General features: G+C 35.8%; 1 protein-coding gene and 1 non-coding gene across 11 annotated transcripts in view; one reads left to right on the top strand and one right to left on the bottom strand.

Annotated features, from left to right (window-relative positions):
• Positions 1-18,550, bottom strand: part of CDC14B (cell division cycle 14B) — a 104,936-nt gene that overhangs the window by 26,911 nt on the left and 59,475 nt on the right. For 9 of the 10 annotated variants that reach the window (XM_023242263.2, XM_023242267.2, XM_045043231.1 and 6 more), the window contains exons 5-7: positions 9,825-9,901; positions 4,584-4,650; positions 1,956-2,018 (exon numbers count right to left, since the gene is read on the bottom strand). In XM_023242263.2, the coding sequence (XP_023098031.1) occupies positions 1,956-2,018; positions 4,584-4,650; positions 9,825-9,901 (207 nt within the window). The remainder of the gene's footprint in view (positions 1-1,955; positions 2,019-4,583; positions 4,651-9,824; positions 9,902-18,550) is intronic. The other variant, XM_045043228.1, reaches the window with a different exon arrangement.
• LOC111557685 lies at positions 5,188-5,333 on the top strand. Its single transcript, XR_002737915.1, has one exon. It is a non-coding gene; the product is annotated as a U4 spliceosomal RNA (small nuclear RNA).

Consider the following 18,550-nt stretch of genomic DNA (forward strand, 5'->3'; position numbering starts at 1 on the left):
TTATTATGAGAAACATGTGATTAGATTTTACTGAATTGCAGACATCACATGTTATAAGATGCATCTTGAATTCAGAAAAGTAATGTAATAGGAAAAAATGGGCATCAGGGAATCAATGAAAGACACTACTCCAAAATTTCTACATATCTGTAGAGAAACAAAATTATCCATGGCTTGTAGCTACTTAAACAGTTCCTTGAGTTTCAGTGCAGTTTCACTGAAAGGAAACAGCATATGGGGGCAACCTTGCTACTACCCCCAACATTGCAATTTCTGCATTAGTGAGAGGGAAGCTAATTAGCACCTATATTACTCCTCAGTAACACATAAAGGCATCACTCTGCTCCACTGAAGGAACACCAACTGGTGTTCTTAGTAGTTTTATTTGCCTAGAAAGAGAAAGTATATTTTATTTTAAATGTTTAATTTTATGAGGACAAGCACAAAAATAATGGTATTAATAAATAAGTTATATTTATCAGTTTAGGATGTGCATTAAATATATATTGTACTTCAGAAACATACTGGTATTACAGAGAAGTAAAGATACGGTTGGCCCGAATGAATCAATCATGGTATGTTTTAGATCTTTGGTACATCACAGTAATGACTAACCGTAACTATTAGAACAGTTCAGTTATACCTAAAAGTTTAAAATAATAGGTGCTCTAGGGGCACCTCGCTGACTCAGTCAGTTGGGTGTCCAGCTCTTGAATTTTGGCTCAGGTCATGATCTCAAGGTTCTTGAGATCGAGCCCACATCAGACTCTGCGCTGACAGTGTGGAACCTGCTTGGGATTCTCTCTCTCCTCTCTCTCTGCCCCTCGCCCACTCTCTCTCTAAATAAATTTTTTTTAAAACATTAAAAAAAATAATACTCTAGAAATTGTGAAAGGACAGTTATCTCAGGATTCCAGACACTGTTGCATAAAAGTGCTGTCTGTTGGAATCACTCCATTATTGGTGAGAATGCCTGCTCCAGATAACTACAGTAGGATAAAAAGACAAGATTCCACAAGTACTCTTGGCAAAAAAGACCTTTAGCATGATAGCATCTTACTATTTAAAGGGTGGAATGGCAGAATCAAATTACTTACTCTTTAAAATATACTACATTTACAAATGTAGAGGACATCTATTGTTTTGCCTTCCTGGACTTTCTTCTTTCTCTTTCTCTCTTTTATTGTCTGTGTGGTTTGACAGGGCTGATCCCAGCATACCCCTCCAACTACTGACATGATCCACCCAACAACTACCCTCACCAGGAACACAGTCTAGCTCAGAGCAAGGCACATGATCTAATAAGGCAGGCCAATGAGGAACTTGTGGGTTTCTTCTGATGAGTTTGCCCAGTGAGTCAATCAAAGATGCTGGTCGCCATCACTACTGGGGAGGGCTGGCCTGGTAACAAAACTAGCTTTTTCTGGCGAGTATCTGAGTACATTCACCTGGTCATACATGAAGTTACACCTGCTCCTAGACTTTTTATTTATGTAAATCAATAAATGTCCCCTTTTTTATTTAAGCCATTTGTATTTACTTTCTGTAATTTGCACCCAGAAGTGTCTTGACTTCATACAAACAAAAGGTTATGATAAAAACATTTTCCAGAGGTAATTAGATGTATAAGGACTTTTATTCACCTCACCAGATCCTATGCTAAGGGTTTTTAAATCTCCCCATTTAATCACTCTATGAAAATTATCAGCACTACAAAAATTAAACATGAAAGAAAAATGCCCAGTAGCACATTCATGCACTCTGGGAAAGATGCATCAAATATACAAATCACCACTAAGAACTGGAACTTCAGAATGGGGGTAAGAGGATAAAGACTTGCCTTTTTTTTTTCTCTATACATATCTAAATTGTTCACCTCTTCAAAAAACAAGAATATTACCTCTGTAAGTAAAACATGAATAAAGGAGTTAAAAGCAGTATCCTTGAAAACTTACTTCATAGTGTTCATATTCATCAAGGTTAAATGTGTTGAAATTAAGGAAGTCATACTGCATTGCCTAAAATCCAAAGGAAAGCTTTTAAGAATAAAGATGCAAATAAGAGAACAATTTCTGATCCAATTTCCTAATTAAAAATATCAGGAGGTAACCCAAAAGAGCATTATTATATTTAGATTTTGTTCCACTTAATAGTTTTCAAAGAAGGTGGGCTATGTGTTTTAAATGCTTCCATTATCTGGAAAATTAGCTATAATAATATTTATTTTAATGAGATTTGATTTGTTTTTATTTTCCTTCATCAATCATCCTATCCATGCACAGCTAAATAATGAAGACTTCAAAGTAATCATACTAACTTTAATAAGTTAGTTAGCTGATCTAATGATCAACACCACCAAGCAATGGTCCTTAAATAATAAAAAAGAAGTAAATCATAGGTTAGCTTATCCCAAACAAATCCCACCACTTCATAAATATCTTCACTTTCAAATTCTTCTGAATTTAGATTTAAAAGATGAATGTTCCTGATACAACAAAATTCAAAATTTTGAGGAAAAAATTTTTTTCAATAAAAAGAAAACCCATAAAATTTCTGTTCTATTCTGTAGCCTCACCCTCAGTTGCAGCGGGCAGGTCATGCTAAGCAAAATAAACAGAGTATCTAATTTCTGAGACAAAGATAAGCTGGTGGCCTCTGAGAGCTGTTATCCCTGCTCACTGAGCCAGACAGCATGCAACCAAGGATTTGTTGTTGTTGTTGTAGTTGACAGTGTTTTATTAGTTTCAGGTGTCCAACATAACGAAGTTGACAATGTTACACATTACTCAGTGCTCACCACGCTAAGTGTAGTCCCAATCTGTCACCATACAATGTTACTGTTCTACTACTTATATTCTCTATGCTGTACTTTCCATCTCTGTGTGTAAAAATTCTTGATCAGCAAGGTATTCTTGGTTCAAAAGGGATGACTCTATAAACTCAGCTTTCAAAATTTAAACCACTGAAATATGAATGGAAAATGAGAAGGCTACAGTATCAAACAAAAAACCCTCATTTAAAAAAATATAGCTATTTAAATTCTAATTCCAAGACTATGATTAGTTATATTTCTTTGAATTCAAAATACTCAATATATGTCATGCTATTTGAACTACATGCTCTTAACAGAGTGATACAATAAGATGTAGTTTAAAGGCAATTTCTACTCATAAGGAGAACCTATTAGAAGCTGCATTAAAATGAAGTCACAATTACTTTTATAAACCTTTTTTATATGCAATATTCAAAATCAGCTACAAATTAAAAATGTTTAACTTGAAAATCAGAAGCTGTTGACTCTCGAATAAAACTAAATATAGAGCAAGAAAAGGAGTCTTTGACTTATAGTTCCTGCTAATTAATTAGGCTTTGGATATAATATCTGATAAAAAAGAAAAAAACTAAGCTGACAAATAACAATAGAATGTTAGAGTGGACCATTTCCAAGGCCCTCTAAGTTTTTCACCTCTCTTTTTAAAGGAAGTGGAAGTAGAGAGAAGGGAACCCTAGCATAAGGAGAGGTATACCTGCCTGCATTAGCAGTTCCCAGGGGTCATTTATACCCTCCATCTCTTGATCACCTCCTCTGCACATTACCCGCCTAAAGTGAGGCCTGATTGAGCTGCCTCAGAGCCTGTGGCAACGAACTTGATCACCTTTATTAATAGTCACTGGACTCAAACCCAAAACAACATTAAGTTCTATACCTTGTTGCCTAATACAGGAAAAAAAAGATATACTAATTAATATCTGAATTAGTATACTAACTAGTCCTCAAATTTCTCAGAAAGCCACCATGTTTCATTATACAAGAAAGCAAACCAGGGCTCCTTTTGACTGTGAGAATGTAAGTCACATAAAACTTGAGATGTTGTTGAAAGTTTATTTGATCCATGGGCTACTGATTTAAATTCTAGTTTCTTGTGCTGCCCTGACATTCAAGACACATACCTGAGGGAGGGAGTGTGCCTGCGTCACATAACTCCAGGGGACCCCATTCATTTAGAATGTGATATTAAAGGTGTCTCTGGGAGTCAAAGACGGCAGGCAGTACTGGTTATAAAACACAGCAGTTATTTTTAAATAACTTTGACAAAGCAGTGGTGACCTACTTAGTCTTACATAAAACCTAGTAACAAACTAATGGACTACACAAATTCTTCTGCTGAACTAGAAATTGAATGCTTGAAAACACAAAACGAAGTGTTTGTATCAATTACTGCATTACAGAAATGTCTGTGGTAAATAGGATTGGTGGCTATCAGACCCATAAGATACATAAATCAAAGACAACTCGGAAACCAGTAATCTATTTACTTTTTTTTTTTCTTTGAAATCACAACGCACCCAAAACATGTCTGGATTTAGAACCTAATTACATAACTAGCTCTGTTGTTCAAGTGGCTTTTTTCCCAACTCATTCAAGAAACACTCAGATTCAGAAAAATCATTTACTGGTTTGGCATTATTCCAAAGTTAGTGGGAAATGGGACATCTCTGACATCATACACATCTTGGAAGATCCTTGCAGAAAAGGCCTAGTCTTCCAACTCAACACTGGGTACATCTTACAATTCACTTACCTTCTTTACTGCATGAAAACAGTCAAGAAGTGTAATGTAGAAATTGCAACTTCCATAGGCAGCATCTCTGAAATCCCAAAAGTATTGAAATACATAGCTCAGTTAAATTTAGTTTTCTGTAGTACACTTACCTCAAGACAAAGCAGACTAGTATTTAAAAGCAAACCACATACTCAGGATCAGACTCAAAAAACAAAAATCTTGCCTTTCGATTTTTAAGTCAAGGATAAGTCATTGTTATAAATTTCACTGCAGTTTCTACCTATTCCAGTAGATATTATTTTATAGGCATGAATCAATAATGACCACTTTTTAAATTTCAAATGATCTCCCTAGATCATTTTTGGCCTTGATGGCTGGGCTTCAAAAGTTCCTTAAGTTCTAATCAGTAATATGTACCCTTCCCCACAAACGAGCAAGGCATTGAATCTTTTCTTTTTTACTGGAAAATATCATATTAAACTGTTACCAGGTAAGACTTCTTTTTGATTCTGTATACACATATATGTGTGTGCATGTTGTAAGTATATGCTGCAGGTACAGGTCTATCCATGAAGGAAAACAATATTGGGAAATCAAAGTAATATTTGAAATACTAGGTGCAAGCTTTGCACAGTGGCAGTATTGTAGCCAATGAGGTTTATCTGAGGCGCAATTATTGCTAACTGAAATACTAGTTGCAAGCTAAAAAGAAGGCAGTCTGCTCTTCTCATTATGCTTTCACAATTTTTAACAAGTTAACTGAGTAACTTCTTTCTGATTCTTACAAGATTAGACTACCAAGAAAACCACAGGAACTAAGGGGCCAACCACCTTTAGTAGAGCTTTAGTGCTCTTGGGGAAGTGCTTAAATTAGTTTACAGACAACTCCACCCAACAGCCCAACACCTCATCAACATCTATCTGTAATCTTAGCACAAATCTCTTAATGTCAGTTAAGGTTTTGAACTCCAATCCCATCTACTTCCCCCTTCTAGCTACTGTGAGCCATTACGAAGTAAAAATGTTTGGAATTAGACAAGATAAAAATTAATTTAATTGTGATCATTCTAGACATGCCAAACAACTGTGACTCTCTGAATGGTCCTTATTTGGTCCCCTGGTGGAAACAGCTGCTAGCGAAGCCATCATTAATTGCCTGTCTTGGTTGAGTTTTCAATTGTAGTATTACTTAACCTGAAAAATTATTTAAGATTTCAACTTACATAAACCTTAAGAATACAGACTTTCATAGCAACATGAACAAGGAGGAAAAGGACTATTTTAGTTTTAGACATTACTGTCTGGATTGGTTAGAATTACTGAGTTAAGTTATAGGTTAGCCTTCATAGGATTGCACACAAAGTCTTACAATGTGCCATTTTTGTCCAGTAAGCTTCTGAATTTAAAAAGCTGCTCATCCAAAAGCTAGACCAGGTCTCTATGCAACCTAGAAAATGATTTTACCAGTAGTTTATTGGTAATATTCGGGAGGAGAAAAACAAAACGACCCATAGCAGTTATCAGTGTGGTCACTGATCAAACGATCAGCATCACCTGCTAATTCCCAGCTCCACCCCAGACCCACTGAGTCAGAGGTTCTATATGGGTGGGCCAGGTAATTTTTGTTCTAACAGGTCCTCCAGGTGACTGTGATGCATGTTCAAGTTTAAGAACCACTGACCTATATAATCAACACAAATATTTCTTGATTTGTAGAAATAATTTTTTCATTGAATAAAGAACATTTTTAGATAAAGAACCTATGGGTAAGGAAATTAAGTAATTTAGCCTAAACCAAATCAAAATTATCAGAGGAAATATGGTGAAGTCTCAAATCGCATCCCAGTGTTTTTACCACTTTTATTATCTTCTTAACGTACTGCTAATTCTTCCCCAGTGAAATTAAAGACATGTTGATTCAGTCTTTGTGATAACTTGATGCATTTACTCATTGAATATTTTCTGAGAACCTACTATGGGCCAAGCCCTGCTCTAGTCGATGATGATTCGACAAGCTTTGATCTGGGCTCAGCTAAAGTTCTGCCTCATGCATCATACTACCTGAATAGATGACAAGAATCTTTATTCATTCCCGTTTACTTCATTAACACCTCCAACTTTAAACACACCCACACTTCCTTCCTTCTACCCAAGCAATCAGGCTTCTTCAAAACAGCAGAATAGCAGCTATGAATCTAGATGTAAGGTTGGGGCGGGTAAGATCATTTAACAAACTTAGAAAAGCAGATGAGAATCAATGAAGGAGTATTGCTGAAAAACTGCAAAACAGTGTCAAATACTAGTTTAAAAAATAACAGATTTTGCGGCGGCTTGTATGCATAATAGCCCCAAACTGCAAACAACCCAGGAATCCATCAAAAGGACAAAAAGCAAAGAAATTGTGATGTATTCATAGAATGGAATGCTACAAAAGCAGTAAAAAAAAAAAAGATGAACTACTGATGCCTGCCACAACACAGATACATCTCACAGGCATGATGTATTTTAAAAGCTAGTCCCAGTTCTGCGAAATGCCTACTCTCTGACTCCATTTATAAGAAGTTCAAAGTCAAGAAAAACTAACTGATGTGGTAGAAGTCAGCAGTGGTTACTTAGGGGGTGGTTACTCACTAGAAAAGGGCTGAAAGGAATCTTCAGGGGTGCTGGCAGTGTTCTGTACACTGAACTATATACACATGAGGTTAGTGGGCTGAAAATAGTAAGTAGAGACCCCCTCCACCATAAAAAAATCAACTAAGAAGCAAAAGAGTATTATAGGTAATAACCAAAAAAATAGAAATATATGCTCTTCATAACCATAATCCTAAGGTATCAAGAAAATATCGAACTACATTTTATACTATTTTTTCATTTAGACATGCAGAGAGAAATACTCAATATATCCATTAAGAAATCAAGTCAACTCAGTGGTTGAAGAATTATATCTAGGTTGAATTAAATCTAATTAAATATTGCTGTGGAGAACCAAAAGTTTTTTTAACTGTAAATCAATGCTATTCTTAACAGCTATATTTATACTATGCACTTCAAGTGGCAAGAATAAAAGACTATAATGCAATCTCTTCCAAAATATTATCAAACTTAAAAAATATTATCAAGCTTTATTAATTCTGACTGGCCTACTTTCTAACTAGTAAGTTCAACAGAATAGTAAAATGTGATAAAGCACCAGATTTTTATATCTGCCATATGCTGATACTCTTGTAGAATGCAGTTAAGTATAAAATACAACAGTATTGTACTATTACATACCCCAAATAACACAATTTTATTTCTGTAAATAAAAAAGTATTTTATTCATAAAAATGCATTTTTTATAAACAAAAATGAATTACTAGAAAAACAGAAGGCAAAAAACATATTAAATACAAGCCCAAATTCTTCTAATATTCGATTCCACACACATAAAAATATCCTATTACATTATTACCAAAGTCTCTCAAATCTTGCTCTCAATTGCTATACTTAACTGGAACAAAAACTTCACAGATTGACACTAATTCATAGGCCACACTTGGAGACACAATACTTTAGATATATCAAATATCTGGCATCTATGACTGCAAAGATTCAAATTTTACCATCTTGAGCTGTTTCTAGCTAAGTCCTATTTTTTTAAAGAATTACAAACATTTGCTCCTGGGACTAGAAGTAACTAACTTCATTTCTCAGTGCCAAACTTCAGTAATTTTAAACTCAGGTATGGCAAAAAAAAAAAAAAAAAAAAAAAAAAAGCAACAGTTATTCTATTTTTGGCCTTTGCATTTAAATCAATGCAAATTCTCTTTTACATCAACAGTGTTCCATGGATCCTTACTTGCATTATAGGAAATGTGTGCACTTATTCTATTTCAAGACCTTATGCTATAAACTTTAAGAATGGCACTATTATAGAGGAATATCAATATAAAGAACTCTGTACAACTAAATTATCACTGTATATCAATGTTCCTGTGACTCACAGACCACAGATACAAGCCTTTCTTCTAAAGGAAGTATATGGTTGCTATTAGATTACAGGTTGAGAAGAAAAGTAGCACACTCTCCATGTTAGAAAATTATCTCCATCTCTCCCTACCCACCTCAAATAACAGAATACCTAACATAATCCTTGCACTAGAAAGAAAGGTGATAGTACTGGGTTCAAAGTAATTCTTCCAATTTGCTAAATCACTTAATATACAATCTTTAGTGCAATATGTAATTGAAACAAATATCTATTTCATGGAGTAAGTCTATGGACAGTCCTACAGTTATTGAAGATTCTGCCCAATGGGAGACCCTCCTAAAGCTTGTCCACAATGAAGTCAAATTCACAAGCTTACATTTAAAAAGTGAAGCCATACCTTCAAAATCAGGCATTCAAGGTATATGCAACAATACTAAAATCACTACCTAGCTTACAAGTGGAAGAATAATACAGCACTTGAAATTAACAACACAGCATGCAATCAGCAAAATTATTTCACATCTTTATTACATGTCAAGCGCCACACAATATTTAGATAATGTAACTAAGTCAAGCATTTTGAGAAAGAGAGAAATTTTTAGAACTTAAAGAAAAAAAAAAGAACACAAGTTTTTTTCAAAAGATCTTCAACACAATCACCTGGTAAGTTTGAGATGAGGATGAGGACATCATCCATTCGGGTACAGAGAGTATTTACATAGTGCCTCTAGGACACAGCCACTTGGTTTCTCTAGTAGTGTTGCTGCATTAGCAACCTTGCCCACTATCTCTGCTGGCAAATCCCTAGGACAAAGAGGTTCCTTTTTGCTCTGGCAACCAACTCCTGATTATCAGGAAAACTTCTCTCTTAACTCCTCAGGACTTGAACTCCTCAGCGGTAGCTCTGAGTTCTAACTACAGGACTGTCATCTGATTATAAAGCCTATTTTCCATGAGTGGCAGAGGTTCTCACATAGAAGTGATTCACTGCCTAGAGACAATGTCTGAGACATTTTGGTTTCCGCAATTAATTTCATGGAGGTGGAGGTATTACTGGCAACTAGTAGGCAGAAGCCAGGGATGCTGCTGAGTGTCCTACAATACACAGGACAGCCCCCACAACAAAATGTCGAAAGTGTCACTGTTGAGCAACCCAGATCTACTGGATTATTTGCACCCACTCTAAATTGACTATTTACCAGGTCTTCTTTTTTTCAGAAACAATTATACCAAGATATTTCTGGCAAGGGCATGACTGAATGAATTTATCATATCACTCTTATATTTACCTGAAAGGAATATAGGATGTATTTCCACACATTAATATTCTATATGCTTCTTCTGGAGTCCTCCCCAAATATATAACCTACATATGAAAAGAAAAGAAAAAGGCAATTTATTTCTAAATGAAGATATAGTGCTGTCACTGCAAAGTGACCTCTCCAATTACCTGAGTCTGGGTCTCTGGCTTTCCCAAGGATCCTGAGAGTCCCCCAGCACCCCTCAGTGAATCCCTTTTTTGTTTCAATCTGCCATAGCTAGTTTCTGTTGCTTGCAGGAAGAACACTCAGCAACAAATTCACAACAACCTTTTGTAGTAACAAGTATAGAATTTTTAAAACAGATTTTCTAAACCAAGATGTTAGACTGAACACATGCTTGTACCTCATCTCTTTTATGAAAAGCCACTGAAATGATCATAAAGAAGTGTGTGGGTGTCAGGGTTGGGAGATGGATTGAGACTAGGGAAAAGGTGGAAAAGGACATAAAGGCAGAGCAAGTTTATTAACTCCATCCATTTAGATTTAACTACTTACAATACTGTACAAGTTTCCTATAAAACTGCATTTGCTTCCTATTCTCATTGGCTTCTTTTATCCTCAGAACTACATTATGCTTCCATTTTTATCTGGTAGAATTACTTCAAGTAGATGCTTTAGTATTTCAGGTCCATTACTGGTAGGTATTCCTCACATTTCTGATAATTTCTTGTTTTCTGCCCTGAATTTATGGACTATGTATATGATTTTTGGTGGGTAGTTCTTTTCTCTCAATAATTTATACATGTTGTTCCACTGTCTTCTCAGTTGTGGTGTTGCAGAAGTATTTTACTAGCCTCATACTCTCCTTCTGTTCCTTCAAAGTCACTGGTTCTAAAAAAACTACTGGCCTCCCTCTAAATAAGTCATCTTCAATCTCCAATTAAGTTTGCCTGGGATTATCTGACCCACATGCTATCTGAAGGCACAAGTCTTTTTTCCAACTCAGAATCTTCCTGCAGGGCAGGGCATTTTCAGCTCATATATAGGGGAGGGGAGGTGGCCACAAGCATTAGATTTGGCACATATATTATGATACAAATTAGAGTCAGTGCTAAAGCTTACTTTGGGATAATATACTTTAAATGTTGACTGGTAAAAATAAATCATTAAAAAAGTTAATTATAAACTTTTAATCTCTACTACATACACATATGAGCTGTTTCTTCAATGTAATGTGAGCTGTCTCAAGTGAGGACCCACATCGTGGGTTTCATTTGACTCCTGGTTCATAGATTATATATTATATATACTGTGGTTCAATGTTTAATTCACTGAACCTAAATCTACTTGTTAATGGTTAGAAAATGTTTAAATCTTAAATTAAAAAAATCACTGGATTAAAACAAATTACAAAATCACAGATCCAGCAAGGATCTTTGAAACTTAGAGAAGGGTATATTCCAAAACGAGTCGTAACAGTTAACTCAGCTTCCAGAGGGCATTTTACCAATTTTCTGTTTTAAGAATCACAAATGGAAAATTTTCCCAATGTCTAGGCTGTTTCTCAATATGGTTTCATCCCATTTACTCTAAAAAAAAATGCTCAACTTTAATTAACTATACAGAATCTTCCAATATTTATCTCTTAACATTTCTTTATCTATAGGAGGATACAAATCCACAAAAAAAGTACCACAAAGAACAATCAATTTCAAGAATAAGGAAATACTTTGTTACCCAGTATCAAACAAATTTTCAAGTACAAGTATTTCTGACTCATATACAATTGCAGTTTATCATGAGTTAGCCACAAGATAATCATTTATAATCTCACTCATCATACTTGTCTATACATTATCTTTTAAGCATCAACCTGTCAACTGACTTTTTATTTTATTGCTATTCATTTGGAAAGACAGCATAACAATTCTTTCAGGAAAAATTTAAAACTTTTTAAAAAACAAATCCCTCTTTCCAAATCTCCTCATTCTCTTCTAGTCTCCAACATGCTTCCTTTTTTATCTAAGGCTTACTATATAACATCAGTAAAGTATTTTCTTTTCTCCATTCTATTTTAGGACTTACTAGCAGACAACTCCCCTCCAAACACCACCCCTGAAACCAAAAGAACAAAACCAAATAAAAAACACTTTGAGGCAAATGAGAGTGAAAACAGGTTTGATTCAATTGTGTTTGAGTATATATGTGTATATATACATAATTTAAGTAAGTGAAATCCAGAGACCTCTTTCAGATTTTCCATAAATTTCTAATAAAACCTTCTCTCAAATTATAGTAATTTTTCCTTAAGCACCACATTAAAGAAAATTCCTCTTACTCAAGATTGCAGTTCTTTGGTTTCTTTAATTACTAAAATTGCAATAGTATTATTTCCTTACTTTCAAAACACAGTCGCTAATACATTAAATAATTCTGGGTTAGCCTTGGAACATAAGTTCAATTCAAAGAACACAAGAGCAATATAACATTTCCTCCTATGGGGGAATAAAACCTAAATCCCTAGCCATGAACTTAAAAAAAAAAATGTTATTTTTGAAATCTAGTTGGGGGATGTTGTACATAATGTACTTAAACAGGTAATACTGGGTATAATGAGATAAGCTGTAAGAAATTTATAGACTCAGAATAAGTCTATTTATATAATGCTATAGTCTGAATGTTTGTGTGCCCCACCTTGCAAATTCTTATGTTGAAATCCTAACCCCCAAAAGGGGATGTGATGCTATTAGTAGATGGGGCCTTTGGGAGATGGTTAGCCATAAAGGTGGAGCCATCATGAATGGGATTAGTGCCTTCTAAAAGAAGCTCCAGAGAGATCCTCAGCCCCTTCCACCACGTGAGAGGCCTCACCAGTCCATGCTGACATTCTGATCCCGGAAGTTCCAGCCTCCAGAACTGTGAGAAATACATTTCTGTTTATAAGCCTCCCAGTCTCTGGTACTTTGTTATGGCTACTCAGAAGGACTAAGACACAGAACTATTAAGGAAATATCTGCTAGCAATCTATCATTTTAACTGTACACTCACGTATCTCTCCGCATCAAAAGGCCTTGCCAAATGAAATTATTCTAAATTTGTTTTTTAAGAAAAACCGTATAAATGGCTCCTCTATTAACACAGATCCTCAAATTAGTAAACTCTAACTCAATGCAATTTTATGATCTATCACTGTGTTCCCGGCAATTTGGAAGCTAGGTCCTTCTCAAATTCCTTTGGTATATTTTCATGAGAAGCTTTGTACAAATATAGAATGCTCACTCTAAATCCACACTGCCATCCAAAAATAGGAAGCAACAAATGAGGAACAAGAGAGATATTAAACAGCTGTGGTAGCCAGCTTCCAAAACAGTCCCAGTGATGCTCACCTCCTGGTACTTCTACCCTTGCATGGCCCCCTCCCACATTGATTGGGCACCTATGTATAAACAATGCATAAAAGGCAGAGTGTGACTTCTGAGGCATAAATGATACTGTGGCTCCAGTATTGGATTCCTCACTCCAGGTACCTCAAGGTGCCATTCAGTGATGGTACTTGGGCAGCTGTGTGGCAAGGAACTAAGGCCATGTGCCAATAACCAGCGCTAGTTGGCAGGAGTGTGAAGAGACCCCGTTAGCAGTGCACCCTCCAGCAGCCCCAGGCTAGCCTTTAGATGACTGTAGTCCAGGGGGGTAATTTGTCAGGCAGCAATAATATGGTAACACAATCAACAGTAAGAAATGATCAGTTTGTTAAAAGTGTATAAATAAAAAAATAGATGACAAGTGCAGAGATGTAAAGATAAGCAAGTCTTGTGGCTTAGAAAGCATTAGGAAGGAGAGCTTGTTGCCACCTCTCTCTTTTTCTCTCTCTGAAGAAGCAAACAGCAATCTCACAGGATGAATAAAATATTGGGGCAGAAATACTTGAGAAGTCAATAGTGCTTTTCAAAGTCATGATCTTTTTTGCTGAATAAAATCAAAGCCATTTCTAGGACTTCCACCACCCCCATTTTTTAAATTACCATCTGCCTGCCTCAGTCCCTGTGAGAACTTCTAACCTTGGACTACTGATCTGTGTTGCAAAACCTGGGAGGGGCTGGGCTCAATCGGTGATGAATTAATTAGTGGACTGAAAGAAAAGAATCACAGACTGATCAGTTTCAATCCTGACCACTCAGGCCTCAAATAATAACACCCAATCACTTAGACACATGCTTCTTATTTCTATTCTTACATAGAGCATTTTGAAGCTTAAGCTATATACTTATTGGTCTTTGGTACAGTTCTAAAAACCAAAACATTACACAAATCATTCTAAGAATGAAGAATAACAAAAAGTACTTAAACTCCACAACAAATGTGGCAGCCCAATAAACCAGTAAACCATTTTCGAGTATTTTTCTTTTTTTTTTTTAATGTTTATCTTATTGGGAGACAGAAACAGAGCGTGAGCAGGGGAGGCGCAGAGAGAGAGGGAGACACAGAATCTGAAGCAGGTTCCAGGCTCTGAGCTGTCAGCACAGAGCCCGACGCGGGGCTCAAACTCACAAACTCAGATCACGACCTGAGTCAGCCACTTAACCGACTGAGCCACCCAGGTGCCCCCATTTTCAAGTATTTTTCATGGAGAAATGTCACAATGTTTCCAGTATTAACTTACATGCGCAACAACCAGATGACACGGTCTTTCCTATGCCAAGACTTGAATGATCTTTTTTAAAGAAATCACTCTCTCCAGATTAATACTGAAATGTTCGTGAAAGTTGGAAATAAGCTTAAACATGGAAATAAGCTTACGGAAATAGCTTATTGAGCAGGGAAAGACTATATACAATACAGTTTTACATGATAAGATAAATAAATCAATTTCACAGCTCCTGCACAAATACAGAAATATGAAAAAAAAAAACCTAAATCATTTTTAGAAAAAAATCAGATGGCCTTATATTTCAACAGTTTTCATTTTAATTATTTTTATTTATATAACAGTAGGCTAGTATAATGATTCTCAGTTTAGATAAAGGGAAACTGGAAGTTTGGAGTAGCAATCATATCTACCAAAGCCATACAGCTAATAAACGTGAGGGAGGGGCGCCTGGGTGGCTCAGTCAGTTAAGGGTCCGACTCTAGATTTCAGCTCTAGTCACGATCTCAGGATTTGTGAGATCCAGCCCTGTGTAGGGCTCCATGCTGACAGGGCAGAGCCTGCTTGGGATTCACTCTCTTTCTCAAAATAAATAAATAAACTTTTTTTTTTTTTTTTTTTAATGTGAGGGAATTGGTTCTGGGTATTAAGTGTACATGGTTATACTATGTGAGTAGTAGGGATTTTTTTTTCTAAACAAAGCAAAAATCTTGATTTTTTTTTTTTTACATGAAACCTAATTTTTAAACATGGCAAAAACAAACAAACTACTATTATTTTAAAAATAAATACTGTTAGTTACACAAAGCCAGCAGGCCACTACTCTCCCACTTCTCCAACTGGTCACCCAAAATCACACTGCTTGCTATGGATGGAAGAGGGCCTACTGCTCAGCCCTTATTTATAGATGAGAAACCATACTATCTAAAACAAGTATTAGGGGTGCCTGGGTGGCTCAGTCGGTTAAGCAGCCGATTTCGGCTCAGGTCACAATCTCGCAGTCTGTGAGTTTGAGCCCCACGTGGGGCTCTGTGCTGACAGCTCAGAGCCTGGAGCCTGCTTCTGTTTCTGTGTCTCCCCCTCTCTCTGCCCCTCCCCCATTCACGCTCTGTCTCTCTGCCTTTCAAAAATAAATAAATGTTAAACAAAATTTTTTTAATAAAAAAATAAAATAAGTATTAAAACAAGGACAGGATCCAAAATTCCAGACAGCTTAAAAGATCTACAATCAAAGCTCGTAACAGTCAGAGTCATTTCTCTTTACCTTTTCCCCAAACTAATACCACCTAGCAAGTATCATGGGCAGCTGAAATACCAGCAGTCAGGCTCACTAGGGTGAAAAAGGAAGAAGTAGTAAGGCTGTGAACTGTGATGCCTACAGCCACCTCTACCACCTGGCCTGTTCCTCCGGCCCATCCTATCCCCTTTTGGGCACACCTCACACTAACCTGGTTCCTGGTTGCTATTTACAGCTGCCTGTTGCTGTTGGCCCTACTTTTCACTGACACCCAGGAAGGGTGTTTGCCCAGGGCTGAGTATTGCCCAGGGCCAAGACCCTGGCCATCCCACCTGATTTTATCCTCCAGTCTTTGCTGCCCCATTTAGATGGCTATTTGCCGAACTGGATTCTTACCTACAGCTCCCAGATCCTCTCCTCTGTGCTCCCTTTGTCTTAACTTCTCATCTGATCCCTTCACCCTGCAGCCACCTTAACCTGGCACTGACTACTCCGGGTCCAAAATAATTAAATCCTTCAGGAAAAGGAGACTACAAGTTCAAAAAATCATCATTAAATAACAAATTAAGTCCCTGAGCTCTTATTCTAATTGTTGAAGTAATCTCAAATTCAATACAATTTAGGATTCTACTCACAGATTGCTGAATTAATCAATTCCCAGAATTTAATTAGTATAATTTTCAATGTAAATGTTAACAATTTACAAGGTAAGTCATTATAAAGGTTATAAAAATTGCTTAGAAATAAAAAATAATAATACAGAGTGATAAATTTTGAACAGGAAATCTATATGTTAGCACAATTAGCTCTACCAAAGTAATCTATTAAACATTAAAGGAAAGCAAATTTGCAAGCTATGTACCAAGAGTTTGCTTCTGTCATTTATCTTATACTCAGAACGCCTTAACCACAAAAACTATTAGAAACAATGGCTAATTTCCCACGCTAGCCCTCAAAAGTACATTTAACCTATGGAAGAGCTAACTACTATATATCTGCAGGAAAACAGAACTGCTGCTGGGGCAATAAGATAAAATGGTAACTTTCTTGTTTTTTAATATAAAAAGCAGATTTAAGATATGATAATGGTGGACAGGAGCAGGGGGAAAAAAGAAAAAGAAGAAGACATTTTATTCAATGTTTAATTTGTGCCAGATATTCTACCTAAACTGAAATTAAAAGCCAGCTCAGTGGCCTCTTCAAAAAACTATTTTGCAACTAGAAATTAATGTTTATACCTACTAGTATTACACACTATCACTTCCACTACAAAGTATACACATAAAAAATTAAATAGACAAAGATAAAGTGACAGTTATTTCTTAAATGATTATATACAGTAATTGTGCTTTAAAGAACTTCTTCACAAAAAAAATAGTAAAATAAAGAACTTCTTCACTAAAATATTAATAAATTTAACAGCTAATGCTTCATTTTTTAAGTGTTTTTAAATGCCTAGTTGTGAGTTGTGAGTTCAGCTACTTCTTTTCTTCTATTTACTTATTACTTTTTTTAGTTAAAAAATATTTACAGAAGTATATTTTACAATCAATAAAAACATAATTTTAAATGTACAAGTCAATGGATTTTAACAACTGTCTACACCTATATAACCATGACACAATCCAGACAGGAAATTCCCATCACCCTCAAAGGTTCTCTTGTGCATCTTCCCAGTTAATCCCAAATGTTTCCCCCTCTCCATAAGTCTGAGACAACCACTGATATGCTTTCTGTCTCTATGGAATAGAATAGGTAGCCTTCCAAGAACTTCATATACATAAAATCATGCACAGCTGTTTCAATTCTTGATTTTAATGGGTGCTTTAACTAAAACAGATACTTTACTGTGGTAAGTATATGTAAATGCAGAAACGATTACACTCATTCTTTCAACCCATCCAGCCAATGATGGACATTTGGTTCGTAAATTCCCAACTTACCAAATGCTAATCAGATATTATTAAAAACTAATGGAGGAGTGCTGCACATTTGAAAACATGCTTAGCAAATAAGCCCAAAATCCACTGAAACTTTACTTAGATGATTTTAAAGCAGGTTATAAAATTTTGTTTTGTGGCTATCACTAGAACACTTGACTTTGAAAACTGTGTACTTAAATGGAAAAACACCATTCATTCTGCCTTTTCAGTAGGAAACTGGTTTCAGGATAACCAACAATCTTAACTGGAAGAAAGGAAGTTCAATTTCCATGAAAGAAAGCCAACTAATAAATGAAGGATGAATGAAATAATTAGGAATTATGGTTACACTGAAATCATAATAAAATTGATTGAGGCAAGTACTATAATTGTTGTTTAAAACACTAGCTGCATGGTTGATGGGGAACTGAACATACAAATAGTTTCAAAATAACACCATCTGAATCCATTAAGTCATAAAGGAGAAAAATCATACATTGAAGGAATTTGATGATTAGCCCCTAATCCAAAGGACATTTTTAGCATCCTGAATGGTAATTTAGGTATTATATCATATGTTTTCTGATATGATGCAAAATATTCTACTAATGCACAAGCCTACAGATTTAACTTCCAGTTCAGAAGACATACAGAGAATGGAGAAAACCAGTTAAAACATACCACAAGGAAGAAACCAGAGAAATTCGAAAGGTAGAACATTCCATAAGAGGTCTGGTCTCTTCCATAAATCAGTGTTAGCAAAAAGGTACCATGAATGTGTCAGTGAGGTTAAAGGCACAACAATCATACACAATGTGTGGTCCTGGATTACATATTGCTTTGGACATTTTGGATCGATGGAGGAAATAAGAATATAATCCAGGTATAGAGATGATGCAGTATGTACTAAAATGGAACAATGAGCCACTGACTGAAAAAAATAGGTGAT

This window comes from Felis catus, chromosome D4, assembly GCF_018350175.1.
Source record: "Felis catus isolate Fca126 chromosome D4, F.catus_Fca126_mat1.0, whole genome shotgun sequence".
In the NCBI taxonomy this organism is placed as follows: Eukaryota; Metazoa; Chordata; class Mammalia; order Carnivora; family Felidae; genus Felis; species Felis catus.